Source organism: Botryllus schlosseri, chromosome 3 (genome assembly GCF_051294905.1).
Source record: "Botryllus schlosseri isolate E-star chromosome 3, Bs_hap1, whole genome shotgun sequence".
Classification (NCBI taxonomy): domain Eukaryota; kingdom Metazoa; phylum Chordata; class Ascidiacea; order Stolidobranchia; family Styelidae; genus Botryllus; species Botryllus schlosseri.
The window spans coordinates 3,045,010-3,060,136 of NC_137238.1; the positions used below are offsets into that span (position 1 = coordinate 3,045,010).

The 15,127-nt window shown below is 39.5% G+C and overlaps 2 protein-coding genes across 2 annotated transcripts in view; both read right to left on the reverse strand.

The window, feature by feature from the left end:
* Positions 1–15,127, reverse strand: part of LOC145435479 (uncharacterized) — a 286,197-nt gene that overhangs the window by 78,862 nt on the left and 192,208 nt on the right. The window lies entirely within an intron of this gene.
* Positions 13,350–14,693, reverse strand: LOC145435360 (ficolin-1-like). The gene is made up of 5 exons (XM_080312640.1): positions 14,532–14,693; positions 14,376–14,472; positions 14,033–14,129; positions 13,482–13,658; positions 13,350–13,431 (listed from the first exon to the last, which is right to left on the reverse strand). Exons 1-5 carry the CDS (start codon positions 14,667–14,669, stop codon positions 13,350–13,352), a joined length of 591 nt encoding a protein of 196 aa, XP_080168766.1. The 5' UTR covers positions 14,670–14,693.

Consider the following 15,127-nt stretch of genomic DNA (forward strand, 5'->3'; position numbering starts at 1 on the left):
CGTGTGTTGGATTATTTGAATATTTAGATACGTAACCATTCTTATGAAAAAGTTCTTGTGACATCAGAACAGTTTGTAGAGTCAAACCAACCATTCAGTTTCGTAGTGTGAGGATATCGAGTAAAGTCGATTACTTTGTGTGATGTAAATATCCTTCGTACTTTTGTAAGAGTTGTGAGGATGATCATTCGTATCCTACGAAGTAGCTAGTTGATACTACAAAATATTGAATGATCGCTAACACACTGAGTTCATAACCCAAGATAGTGAAAATTGTGTACTCTTAGACTAACATAATTCGTATCCAGCAAAACGATAGACACCAAAGGTTCGATGGAGTTTAAATCTAGATTGTATTAAGCGAAGTGATGAGTATCTCCAGTAATAAAGTCGAAACGACCAAAACAAATTTTCTGTGTCTTGTAAATAACTATTTGGTATGATATTACTTGAGTGTGTGACAATTCGTATCCGTCGAGGTTGAATGTTTAGCCATATCGAAATGAATCCAGATCACATGAAGTATACATTAATCACAATAGAATCGACGAGAATGTTAACCACGTAGAGTGTGTTTGTTTAAAAGTTATCTCCAATACGGTTACTTCGATCGGTATTAATTCCATGTCATACAAAAACATGTAACCTTTGTACAGTTTCGTAGTACGGGAATATCGAGTGAAGTTGATCATTTTTGTGTGACGAAAATATCTTGTATTGATATTGGACACTGGTTTCGTTACCCAAGTGAGTGAAAATTGTTCTTGGCTGGACAGATATGATTAGTATTTAGAAAAAACGACTCACACCGATTAAGCGACGCTGTTTCCTATCCAATGACTGAGTGAAATTTCTCAGGGGTTTGATTTACCGAGTTAATTGTCGGCGATTCAATCACATACAAGTATATGGTCTTTTAGTGACTGATTATTGTGACGACATTTACTTTGACGAATGGCAATGGAAAAATGTCCAATTTCTCTGATCGTTTGCGTTGCACAAATATTTCTAGTATGTAATCAGTGAACGTCATGTAAATTGACAACGACTCTCAGTAGTTTGGTTAGATGATGGAGGTTCAAATCGATATCGCTACTACGAACAGCAATACAAACACATTTTTGTAGATTTCAGTGCAGCGCACATTTCGATTTTATTAATGCTGAGAGGTTTCTGTATTACTCAAGTATAGTTGAATAGGTGGTGCCTGGCAAACATATTCCAATTAACTTTTGTAATGATCAAAGTGAGTGTGAAATGATGCGAACGGATTAAGCATTAATCAAATGGTGGTATGTCAATTCACCTAGTGCGATATCTTGACACCAGGTAATGCGCGAAAGTGTTTCAATTCTCACCGACAATAAAGTATTGCACCGGTTATTGTTCAACAAAGGAAATTGTTGTTTCATCTTTAGTCTTGTTTACTGCAGACAATTACATTTGTAAAATATTTCCTGATATCCACAATACTCTGCGTGGTTTGTACCAAGGCTGAATAATTTTCCAATCGAGAACATTTTAGACACACATAGTTTACAACTCAATATGTTAATAACAATGGTACTGAAAAGTTTGTTGCTGTCACAATAATCTTTACCACAACGCCAGGTCTAATTAACGCAAATAATTTAATAGTCAAGTCATGATCAACTATTACATATGTCAAATCAATGTCTCAATCCTTATGTTTACATCATGATAATTTTCAATATAACACCTGCGTTCGATTGTAAGAAATGAATTCTCAACATGTTGGGCAGACATTCAAATCTCGCATACTCAAACATATTATGTTAATCTCAAGTCGCGGGCACCGAGAAGTAATTACTTTTATCTTACAAAATATACCGCATAGTAATTTCTTTGTCTTACAGAATAGTAACGACTTTTCAAGTTGAATAAAAAAGACATGTAGGGATATGAATACAACCAGGCTTGTTATGGATTTTAGGTTTTAGTGCTTGTATGGATTCGTGTATGTTTGGCTGTTTTTCATATTGATACTGTTGAGTTGGTCGGTTAACGGATTTACTTGACAATGTTTTCGTGGTTGATTCTTTGAATATGGTAAGATGGTCAGATGTCGAGTCGTAATACTATTTCCGTTAACTCAATTACAACAAAACATAACCAGCATTCAAATAATCCGTAAGCTACAAGTGGATTTAAAACTTGATGCTGTTTTGTGGTTAACTCAAGTCAGTGGTCATATTTGTGTTGATTTCAGGAATGATCATGACGAGTTGGTCGGGTAAATTAGTGGTAGTAACTATGACCGTACAGAGTTGCTGACATTCAAACATCTTTTACGCTGTAATATACGTATTTTATTGTGATAAATTATTTCTCAGTTATTGTTCAGACATTCAAATCTCGTATACTCAAAATATAATATGTTTATGTCAAGTCATTTATGTGTCGATTAGTAAATAGCTTACTTTGTCTTCAGAATAGTAACGACCTTTACAATAGAATAAAAAAGACCGATCATATGAATACAACCAGAATGAATTAATTCAAATTTGTGAGTTGCAGTGGTATAATCAAGTAAGTGAAAACTAGATTTTGAACACTTGTTAATGTTGTAAATAATTCTTTTGAGTATGGTAAGATGTTTAAAATGTCGCTTTGACAAACGAAAAGTCGGATCGCGAATAGAGTTGCAATGTTCCATTACTTGTTTCGAATCAATGTGCGTATAATATCAATATGGGACTGTGGGAAAGTTGATAGCCATGTTTGTCAATCCTATTTCAATTCACACTACACCAAAGTCAAAATATTTCGTTTCGGATTATCTCAATTTACCTAGTACATCCCGCGAATGGATTCCGACCCATGCTATAACTAGATCGCTATGTCTGATGCATTATCCCGTCAGCGACGTAGGGCTTTACAATTATTTCACACCTTTTCGAATAAGCGTCAACTTCGCAAAGGATTAGGGTGGGATCAGAAATAAGTGAGAATTTGTCGGTATTCGAATCATCGTCTGTGACGGCTCTGTTATCCGTTACTTATTAAATTTTACCAGTGAAATCCAGTTCCTGTGACATACCGATTATTAAAATATTACATTGTGGCGATTGGAATGTATGTAACAACAAGTTGGTGAGGGCTGGCTATGTCTTAGGTGTTATCTCGTGAGTGATCGTGGGATTTGCAACCTATTTCGCACCTTTTTGAAGGGTTAGTTTGTGAACGCGGCTATTGTTGGTATCGCCGTCTACGCGGGTTCTGTGGTAAACTAATTACCAAAATATTACATTGTCAACGATCGGCATGTATGTAACAGCGAGTCGCGAGCGATGGTTATGTCTTAGGTATTATCTTGTGAGTGATCGCTGGATTTTACCAATATTTCACACCTTTTTGAAGTGTTAGTTTGCGAACGCGACTATTGTTGATATTCGAATCACCGTCTACGCCGGCTCTGGGGTAATCTAATTACTCAAACATTACCATGAGAGTAATTCCTAGACTTAGCAAACTATTTCACACCTTTTTTGCTGAAAGTACGACATGCCGCCCGCAGTCTATAAACGAAAGTACGAATCATCGCCGCGTCCATAAGAATAACGATATATCATTGTCGTACTCGCCGTAATTTGGAATATACACATTAACTAAGGACCAATCACATGACTATTTACTTGATACATATTCAACACCGGGTGAGAGATGCCTATACCCGAAAGTACGATATGCCGACGCACCCATAAGAACACATTGCGAATCACCACCACTGCCTATACGCGAAATACGACACGCGAAAGTACGACGTGCGACAGATGCCTATACCTAAAAGTACGATGTGCCAACACGAGTTTTCAATACGATATGCGACAGATGCCTATACCTAAAAGTACGATGTGCCAACACGAGTTTTCAATACGATATGCGACAGATGCCTATACCTGAAAGTACGATGTGCGAGCGCACCCATAAGAACGCATTACGATGTGCGACCGAGAGGGGGGGGTCCAAAAGTACGATGTGCCACCACGAGTTTTCCATACGATGTGCGACCGCACCCATAAGAGCCCCATAGCCCGTCACGAGCGATCTATACTACTACTCAGGAGTCAACATCTTAGTAGTACTTGTTATGACTAGTCGACGTCTCACCCATATTACACTTTTTATTCACAATTGAATGAAGGCGAAAAGCGCTATTTACAAAAGGCATTAAAAAAGTACGTTGCAGATCAGTGTTGCATTGTCAGGCACAAGTTGCAGATTACAGGCTTTTGATTAGAGTTGACTTCCTGCTGTCTCCAACTGTCTTCCTATGCTGTTCCACAGCTTGAAGCAGACTGTCTCTTTGTTGTTCATTGTCAGTCAAGATTGCAGCATAGTCTGTGCTTAGCTTTACACCTCGTTATGCGGCATCATTAACGACTTTGACAGAACTGATGTAGGAGCTCATTCTGGTGTAGGAATCTGATAAGTGCCAAACATCAACCGGTTGAGCTAGCCACGCCCCAGAGCATTCAAAAACATCAAATATGTACCACGAGTGTGGCCCAATAAAATCAGACAAAGTAGTGTCCTTGTTGATGTGTACAGTTGCATTCAACGAGGGCGGGCCTCTCCTGAAACTTGAAGTTCGCTCTACCTGCAGGAGCGTCTTTGCCATATTTTCTCGGGTTTCATTGCTTTCACTCGGCGAAAACCAGGCATGTACAGCGGTTTCCTCCACGATATACCAGTCATGCTTCAAAAGCTTCTGTGAAGCAGCTTTGGAAACTTGTTCATCATGTTCCTTGTAACTCAACATGTCCTGGATGAATTTCAAGTCATTACCGGCTGCATCACGACCGATGCTGGAAGCAACCCAGGCGGGGATATAAAAGAGAACTAAAAATAAATTGAAGCGATACAGCAGTTCCACTTCTTCAGATTTGTAATGTAACTGATCAGCCCACATGAACATCTTCTGAGCGTACAGAATTGTGCCCATCCACCTTGCATGGTGTGTTGCACCAGGTTTGTGATGATGTATATCTCCATCTGCACCGAGAAGAGCAAGAGCATTAGTCACACATTGTTTGTAGTCATCCCGTGTGAAGAAATCTTTTCTGGCGAGTAGTAGCTTGAAGTTCTCAACCGTCATTGCTGCTCATTCTTTAAAGCATATAGGAATAGTCAGACTCTTGAATTGCTGTTTTCTGTCAAGACTGCTCCAGCTCTTCTTAAGGTGGGCAAACCATGTGTTCTCTGGTCCGGTTGTTGCTTTTCCAAATAAACATTTCCAGACGTCTTTGACTACTAGCTCATACACATGGTGCTGACACGCATGGTAAAAAACCTTCTTTCCTAGAAGGTCCTCAAGGACCTTCGCTGCACCCTTCTTCCAGCCGCTGTTGCTTGCTGTGGTGCCATAAACCAAAGCTGTTACAGCATCCTGTACAGCAACTTAAGTCGTGTGAAACGCTTTCAACAGTTTGATCTGCAATGGCTGCTGTTTTCTTTTTGAGGTCTTTAGCCAGAATTTTGTCTCTTCCCAACATTATCGACTGGCGAGATTGCCGTTGATCTTCATAAAATGCAATGTCTTCAAGCTTTCTTTCATGTGATAGATAAATGTCATTTTCTATTGTTGTTATGGCATCTCTACTTCCAATATCCCACAGCTTGTCCAAATTATCAGGGAATTTTCCCCTCTTACCCTTGGGATCACTTTCCTGTTTCGGATTCTTCTTCAGATCACGCCATCTTTCGTGCAGGTTTTGAAGTGATCGCACCACATGTGATTTCTGCATTGTCGCAATTCTCGCCGTTTTCCACACTGTCATTACATCATCCACCACCACAGTACATAGTTCATGAGTAGGGGTTGACTGAGGACAATGCTATTTCAGATGCAGCAAGTAACTCATTACTTCTCGTATAGTAGATAATCTCGAGCCACAGATGTAATCGCAAGTATATCCGACCAAGTACTGCTCAGATTTGGATCTTGTTCTTCGCTGCGGCATGTGTGCAATCTTTCGCCGTTTTGCCGCTGCCATGACTGCACTATTGTTGCTTCAAATCATAAACTACTGCTATCGACTCTAAAGCATTCAAAGAACACGTGTTACAGTACTACTAATGACTCATCAACCCACAACGCGCTTGTACAGAACCACAACCGCTACTAACAGACTCTACCTCAGCCAACAGACTTTCAATTTAGTAAAGCGAAGCTCCCGAATCCGAGTCAGCTGTTGCAGTAATCAGTGAAGCTTAGCCGATTACCCAATCAAGAACCGTGGTATTAGGCCTCTGCCATACATCATTATTCATCACACATTCATATCAAGCTATTCAGCTATTGGATGCATCATGGCATCGAATAAATAGGGTAGCCTTCTTGCCACGAGTTTACCCCCACACATCTCTTATCCAAAACATTATGCTATACAAGCACCTGCGTCCTACAGCTCTAGCAGCGGAGTATTAGACTCGCAGGAAATGCGACCCCTACCTGGGTTTAGAAACCAATGATTGCAAGTTACTTTACAAAACTATACTTTGTCAATATCCCAATAACAGTAACCAACTAACGCCGTAGCGCAAAAGAATAAAATCGATCTACCTAAATTTTTTCTAGTCCGTGTGATGCATTAATCAGCGATTTCAGATCTCTGGGTTTCATGCCCGGAACTGCCTCGGCATAAAAGTTATTTAACTTCTGAGTAATCGGAACCTCAAAACGGTCCAACAAAACTTTTTTAAGCAAATCGTAGCAATTAGGATCATGTGGGCTAGGAATACTCGCGTCAATAGCGGCTAAGTGTGCGTCATTCAAGTTCCTCAGCAAGATTAGATATTTAGCTTTCTGCGACCGCACCTTTTCGCCTTCAAGTTGACATTCTAACGTCATGAAATACCGTGCCGGAGCATTCTCGTTAAAAGGCCGATTGATAGTAATCTCGCGAGAAGTGAATCTATCCAGAGGTTCACTGTCACTACTTTCCACTTCCATTTATGACAGTGAATAGCAATTGCTCATGCGAGAATTGAAAATGATTACCTTTTCCGTTGCCCGTACACGCAAATGTCGTACTGCACACAGACGAAGATTCAGCCGCAAAAACAGCTCAGATTCTAGCCCGAATTATTGGCTATATCACTGAGAAAACAAAATTACAGTAAGCCACCTGGAATTTACACCGAAATACTAGAATTCATCTACTTTTAATTTACTTATTTAATCGGAAATGGAATATTCATACCACAATACACATTTACAACATATCTCGACTCGCTGACATGACTCAAAGAATGAATTCTGATATTTATGCAATTCACTACACACTCCACCGTTTCTGAAACCGAAATAAAATGCAAAGCCCCCTCCGGGAATGCTACTTAACTTCAAAATATGTTACAATTCTCCGTATCTTCTGCGCAGGCGCTCTTCGTTGTCAATTCTTCTTGCGAGAACGTCGCGATTACTTTTGATGTCCGTCCTCGTCACTGATTGTTGATTGTACGTTCCCACCGTCGCCGTTTTGCAAGGCGAATCTTTATATTGATCGTTTCCGTGGTCCGTTGCTGTATTGCAGGGTTGTAATGACTCGAGTCATGACTCGACTCGAGTCAGACTCGAGTCACGATTTTTTTATGACTCGACTTGACTCGAGTCATTTTCTTGAAATGGGAAAATGACTCGACTCGACTCGAGTCAATATTTGGATTGACTCGACTTGTACTCGAGTCATTACGCATGACTCGACCCAAGTCATTGACTCGGCTTATTTTATATGACTTGAAGATGAAGAAATTTGCGAATCATAATGGCTAGATCAACGCATCCGACGAATTCTGCCGACATCGCTATTTGTCACCACTGCTTTCGTTGCACTTGTCTGATATCAGATATGCCGCCGTAAAAACAACAGAAAATGATACATAGCAACAATGCATTGTACAAAATCGTCCAGTGATGAAGAGGTAATAGATCCTCCGCAATTAAAGTACTCAAGACTTTTCAATTATACAAGCAAACAATTGAATCAAAGTTCAATTGGAGCCAATGAAATGACTCAGATGGCGAAGAGACTGATAAGCTCATGTGTAGATTTGAAGGCGATGATTCTTTGGATTTTTGGGCGACTAGAAAGAATGAGTATTCAATGCTCTTCGGTGTGGTTCAAAAATGCTTGTCAATTCCTGCATCTAGTGCACTAGTGGAACGTGTACTCAGTAGATGTGGATTCATTCTACGGCCATGCCGCTTTAACATATTTGAGGATCTCCTTTCCACATTAGTATTTATGAGGTGTAACTCATTGATTTGATCTGCTGTCTGTGAAAACACACAATGCCCCTCGTCCATTTGACGTTTTGTTAGGTATGTGCATTGTGCACGTGAGTAATAATGAATGGCTAATGTTGTGTGATGTTTGTACAATATGGCTGTTCTAAAATAACTTCTTTTTTATTTTACTGGGTGGTTACATGATAAAATTGCTATGTTGCATAAAAGGAACACTGAGTCTGGCTTAATTTGAAAAAAGTGGAGTCAATGATGTGAGAGGAGAATATTTCGGATTTGAAAATAAATGGAGTATTTTAGTGAGAAATTCTTTCATATAATATAATTACATAGTAGTAAGCCGACTATTTTTTCATATCCAAAACATTCTACTCTAATAACTTCACTTTTTCTAGTTGTAAATGAGTCAAATTTGCTATGAATCATATTTTTACACAATGTAACAATATCATGAGATAGCCGGTAAAATTCGAAAATCTCTATTTGTAATTAGTCTAAAATTATCTTTCATAGCATTGCTTTCTACTGGTTGGAATTGAGCCAAATTTGATTTTTAGGCAATATAGCAATTTTAAGAAGTAGCCGGAAAATTTGAAACAATGTTTTTGAACAGCCCCATTGTACAATTATTTCTCCAATGCTGTAACTGCGATGTAGTCTGTAATGCAATTGGGAAAACCTTTAGTATAATCAAAAGGTATCTGTTCTGTTGTCACTGCACAATGCACATAGTTGCATGCACTCTTTTACAGCATGCTGGCCTGTTGTAAATACCTCTACAGAAACATGCATCTATTGATTCTCTATCAACTAGTATCTTGACGTGAATTTGTTGGTTCTCTATCAGATAGTATGTAGACGTGAATTCATTGGTTCTCTATCAGCTGTTCGTGAGCTATCGTCGATGTGTTCATAATAAAAACTGAATGCTTGTATTGGTGATGTATCAGACTGACAAGAGAGATATTTGATTTCAAGTTCTAAGATTAGTAAAGTTATCTTTAGCATCGGTAAATGAGGCCAGGACCAGTCCGTTATCTGACTAAATAAACACGTGCCAAGACTCTGATAGGGACAAAATGAGCATGTTTCGCAAACAGGGAATTCGATATCACCCATGCAGGATTGAAAACATGAGTTGAACATGACTTCAATACTGTGACTTGGACTCGACTCGAGTCATAACACCATGACTCGGACTTGACCCTTTAAACGGTGACTTGGACTCGGACTCGAGTCTGTGATGTATTGAAAATGACTCGACTCGACTCGAGTCAAAACCACAAAAGTATGATTGACTCGTGACTCGGAACCATGTGACTTGGTTACAACCCTGCTGTATTGCTCTTTCTCGCCGTCGTGCAAGGCGAATTGATTGTCTATTGATTGTCTTCGGTCGGCCGGCCGGTCGGTCTTGATTGATTGAACGTCGCAAGGTCAACCACTTTAACGCAGAGCGAACGTTTGAACGCAACCTTCTTGGAGTCAGATATACAATTATACAACTACAAACGTTCGCTCTGCGTTAAAGTGGTGACCCCGACGTGACCCCGACGTGAATATATTTGTTTCCGTCTCCCTGACTTGTAACTTTATTGAATATCAAGTACGGTTCAAAATGCAGTATATCTTTCTCGCAATTGGCGAAGTACTTATGAATGTCTATCCACTTCCGAACCAGCTAATAATCATGAATGTATATCAACTTCCGAACCAGCTAATAATCATGAATGTATACATACACAGTACACACGTATATCTCGAAATGAACCCGACGTCGTACGATTTCATATTTCGTTATCTACGACCACATGACAAATTATACGACTCACACAGGTATTATCAGGTAAGGTTCACAACACTCCCTATTGTTCAAATCTTAAAATGGTGTGAACAATATATTTCGTTAAACGTGGTTTCGTGATTGCCCGCCTCTGCTGTCGGTTGCCCGCCCACTCTTCAACAACGACTTTCAAACGCATTTAGACAAATGTTAGCGGCTTTCCTGGGAGCTTCTTTCAAGCCCATTATTGTTTTTTAACAATAATCTACTGAATAAGCGATGGACACGCATAATTCCAAACATTTTCCAAATTTTGAACAACCCTAGTGGTCATGCTGCTGCGGCGCTCTCAGTTTTCAGAACAGTCGGCCTTAAACGGCTATTTTGGAGCAGTTACATTGCCCTGACGAGATTTTATTTTGTATTTTCGGAATTAGTACATCAATAGCTTACGATAAAGACCAGATGCATCAAATTTGGACGCATGGATCGCCAGCTGTAGGACTACAAAGTTTGCTGCTTTTAGCCGGCTCTGCAGTACGTTTGTCGGTGCATTCATCCGTGACTCACATCTTTAGCATCTATCCGTGGGTTGGCAATCTACAATACGATTTCAGATTACGATGCTGCTTCGTTACTTCGTCTGGCTAACTAACCAGACCTCTGGATATTATATAACGTCTTATCTGACAAAGCACAGTTTTGTTTTTACTCCTCATCCTAATTCCTTCGTCCCTCGATAAAAATAATATTATGTCTATAATTATATACTATATACGCAAATCCAACACGTGCATATATTATAATACTTTTTCAACGACATACTGCATCCTATCCTTAATCCTAACCCATAGAAAATTAGGTAAATAACATTTTACATTTCCAATTACGTGAGCCATAATTACCGAGCATACAAAACACGCTTATATTACGTCACAATGACATCTTACATAGCATACTATGTACGCACATAAACGCATTTATTACTACACAATCTGAACTAGACTTGAATTGTAGTTAAATACGACGCTACGGTTGTCAAGGAACACGGTTGAATTTATGATTATTCAATTACATGTTCAACAGCAGCAATTGTAATTGGTATTGTAATGTAATTGAAGCATGCAAGGAGTAATTGTAATTGTAATTGTAATTTGATATTTTTAGCATGGAGTAATTGTAATTGTAATGTAATAGAAACATGCATGAAAGTAATTGTAATTGTAATTGTAATTGAACTGAAATAATGTAATTGATCCAATTCTGATTCAATGTATAAGATCCAAGTAGGCCTTATTTGACGGCACCTTGCAGACAGGCATTCCACAAACATCGTGAAAATGTAATTTACCATTCTACTACGCTTGACACGAAAAATAAACATCGTAAAAGCTGCCGGGTTATAATATTAACGGGATCTATGACGTGCCACAATTTTATGTAGAATATCTTAAAATCTACTGAAGATTGATCTGATATCAGACCACTTGAGAGGGGTAGCCTAATCCTGGTTTTGATATAGTCGTGATAAGTATGGGCTATTCTTACTGTCATTGCCAAAGTCAAATTGAATCAGCGTTAGATTTTGCCTTCAATTGTTGGAACAGATCAATAACAACTTAAATATAATCATTGATCCATAGTGTTAGCATATTGCTTCTTAACCTTTTTAACGATCGTACCTCTTGTGCTTCCATTGAGATTTCTCGTAGCCCCTGTCCATTTTCAACATAATTTCTTATGGTACTAATATTAAAATCTGAAAGCCCATTCACATAAAATCGCGCGTAGCGCGAAAACTATTTTCCAGTTGAGTAAATTGACCAAGAAAATATTCCACAGCATATAGGCCTAATTCCCCAATGCATCTCGAACACCCTGATGTGGTGCTTCGTACCCCGACGAGGTCTACGGACCCTGAACCTCTGGAATAGAAATGTCCAATCGGCAAAGAATTCATTGGTGTTACAACTGTAACTACTACTACTACCTTAGTCGCCACCCATAATAACACGGATAAAGAGAACCAAGAGCAACCAGCATGTAACCAACTATACGTCACGGGGGTCACGCAATGCCAATGGTTGCCATACTGACCTGATTAGATAGCTATATTGCCTACGCCTGATATATTACTATTCCCCATGACAGTTTTGACAGATTGTTGGGTCCGTAGGACCAATCCGAAATCAAGTAACTTTACGAGAAGGTCGAACCAAATCAAATCACAATTTTAAGTCATGATTCATCAACGGGTCATGTTTTATCATCATGATCTAGAAATGTGACGTAATAGCTGATCTTCTACCGCATGTTAGCTTTTAAAAATGATGTGATGGTGAAGTTTGTTGAGATTTCAGTGATTTTTATAGTTTTAGGGTGAACTTTATCAAGTTTTTTTTATCTAAAAAGCATATGACACTTGAATATATTGTTGAATACTTGAAATTCCGAAATGCCATCGCGGGAAGCACAAAATGCTCTTGCGGCCCGCATGCAGCCCGCGGGCGGCGTGTTTGAGACCTGTGCTATAGACTCTCTGTATAGACTCAGTTTGAGAGGATTTGTCCTATTTTTTGACTTTTTTGAAAGTGTCCACGGAGGACCCCTAAATGTTCTCTTTTTTGAGAATTTTGGATAAACGTACGTGGAAATTTGACCGAGATATAGGAAATCAGCGGCCAAATAACGGTCCGAAGGGTTTACGGAGAATTGAGCCAGAAAATGACCTTTTTTTTAGTCAACTGGCCACGAATTTGGGTAATATTTACCATTTTTCAGGATTTTAGTATATATTAGTATATATTTAGTACAACGATAACGAAAAAGTAACGATAAAATTGTAAATAACATGTAAGTAAACTGGATATATCATGTGCAACGGGTAACGACCCGGGTAAGAAAGTGTGGTTTTAATGGAAGCAGTCTATGAATGTAGCCGCTAAGTAGCCTACATGGTGCAAACAAATAATATCTACTCGAGCAGTCAAAATGAATGAAAAGACCTAATTTCGATCACACTAGAGGTGAGAAAATAATGGCCTGGACATATTGGATTCGTACGACCGACCACAAGAAATTCATTTTCTCGTGGATTTTCATATTGCGCCTGGACCGCGAGATGGCGATATGAAGCCCTATTCCTTTCTCCTCTTTTCGCAACCTTTTGCAAATCAATCACCGCGAGACGTCGCTATGAAGTTTAAGTCAGAGTCAATACACTCAAACGTCGGTATGACGTCATACTCATACGAAAGGATGGATCGTTTTGAAGTGTAACATATCCACAAAAGTCTAGTTCACAATCTTTTTCGGAACTTCATCTCCGAAAAGCGGAGGTTGTTGGCCCAACTCCGCCACAAGATTCCCTTGCGGCCTGTTTTGTTGAAGTTCCCATTCAGATTGCTCAAGCCGCAGTTGTCATACCACCAGCCTCCTTCGTAGTCGGAAGCGCAATTCACATTCCACCAACCATCGTGATCCGCGTCATTCGTTGAGAATTGCCGACTGTTGCGAAATGCGAGACCATTATAGGTTACATCTCCGGAGTATCCGGATACGTGTAGTCTGTACTTGTCGGATTCGGGTCCGATGCGGAAGGAGCTGAAAAATGAGAACCGCTGAGTGAATGTCGAATGATTCCAAAATGGTAAATTCCTTGCCTTGTTTTTCGCTCGAATAGTTTGTATTCCAGCCTGCATGCGTAATAAGCCTATAAGCCTATAACCATTATATTACGGATCATTAGGGTTCTTTCCTAGCAATACTTTTATTCACCAACCATGAAATTGGCAAATATACGGTGAATACAGTTATTAATCGCTAAAACAGTGACCCTAACGACGATATAAGTTGGCATATCTGTACACCCCCGTTGATTTAGTCGCAATCTGACGTTATAGCCCTGTGTGTGCGTTGTGAGAAATAAAAGATTTATGAAATGCACCGAAATGATAATGCCAACGACTCATATTCACCTGAATTTAGCAACCCAATAAACCCCAGATTTCTTGATCATTTTGATTTTCATCTCCATACTCCCTGTCTTGGTCAAGTGATGCAATGCTTCCAGGCCTGGAAGAAAGTAGATTGCCAGATGATCAGATAGGCTTACTAACATATGTGCAGGAGCTCTTGGCGTGGGCGCAGTGACAAGATGGTGAAACAAACACTCCAGTAGTGCTCACTCTAAGCTCGCTCACACTGTCAATTTACTTTACCATAGATCTGCTAGATCACGACCAATGGATGTGGCACCTCTACGCCCCTCATGCGTGTCTGGGCACACTTCATGAGAAAGTTATATAAAAAAAGTCGTACCCAACCAATGATCTCCTTGCAAATCACCGAATCCTTTCACGTAATCATCCCAACCTTTGTAGAAATCGACGTATCCGTTCGTTCTTCGCTGGAAAACCTTTCATGAAAATGGAAAGAAATCATTTGTTTTCTGCAACAATTGCGCACTCAACTCACGGTCCAGACTCCCCCGTCGTCAGTTACGTCACAGAATACCATCTTGATTCCGACTTCCGGTATGTCTAATTTGAACACACCCCCAGAATCATTACATGCTAATGCTGATTTCAATTTGGCGCCGTCACAACTTCTCATTAGAGCTAGAAATCATAGAATTCGTTTCATAATCGTCAATCGACGAATGACGCCAATCTTTAAAGCCTTGAAATGTCAGATTGGTGGCAGTGAACAGCGTGATACTTTTCAAGTTACTAGTGCTCTGAACGTAATGCGTACTACCGGTCCGTTGATATTTTAATGCTAAACCGCGGAAGAGTGTCGGACTGTCGGTACCCCTCACCTAATCGAGACGTGTTGTGGTTAAGGCGTTGGCGTCATTTGTTAGTGCATTCATTCATGTATGTAGATTAACGAAACGTGGGATATGTTCAACCCATCTATTTTCTCTGTCTGCAATATCTGTGACTGAGTTGTTCGTTATAACGGTTGGCATTTCAACTGTTAAGCCATATACTATATCTTGTAATAATTCTGATTAAAATTTGTCATACTCATTTCAGGTAATCTACGAGTTATTTTGTTGCTATATTTAG

Excerpts from the sequence above, each read along its gene's own strand:
- LOC145435360 (XM_080312640.1), bottom strand. The coding sequence starts at position 14,669 with ATGAGAAGTTGTGACGGCGCCAAATTGAAATCAGCATTAGCATGTAAT. Across the intron at positions 13,659-14,032 it reads TATTGGGTTGCTAAATTCAG|CTCCTTCCGCATCGGACCCG; the intron begins GTGAATATGAGT and ends CTCATTTTTCAG. Across the intron at positions 13,432-13,481 it reads GACTACGAAGGAGGCTGGTG|GCCGCAAGGGAATCTTGTGG; the intron begins GTATGACAACTG and ends TCAACAAAACAG.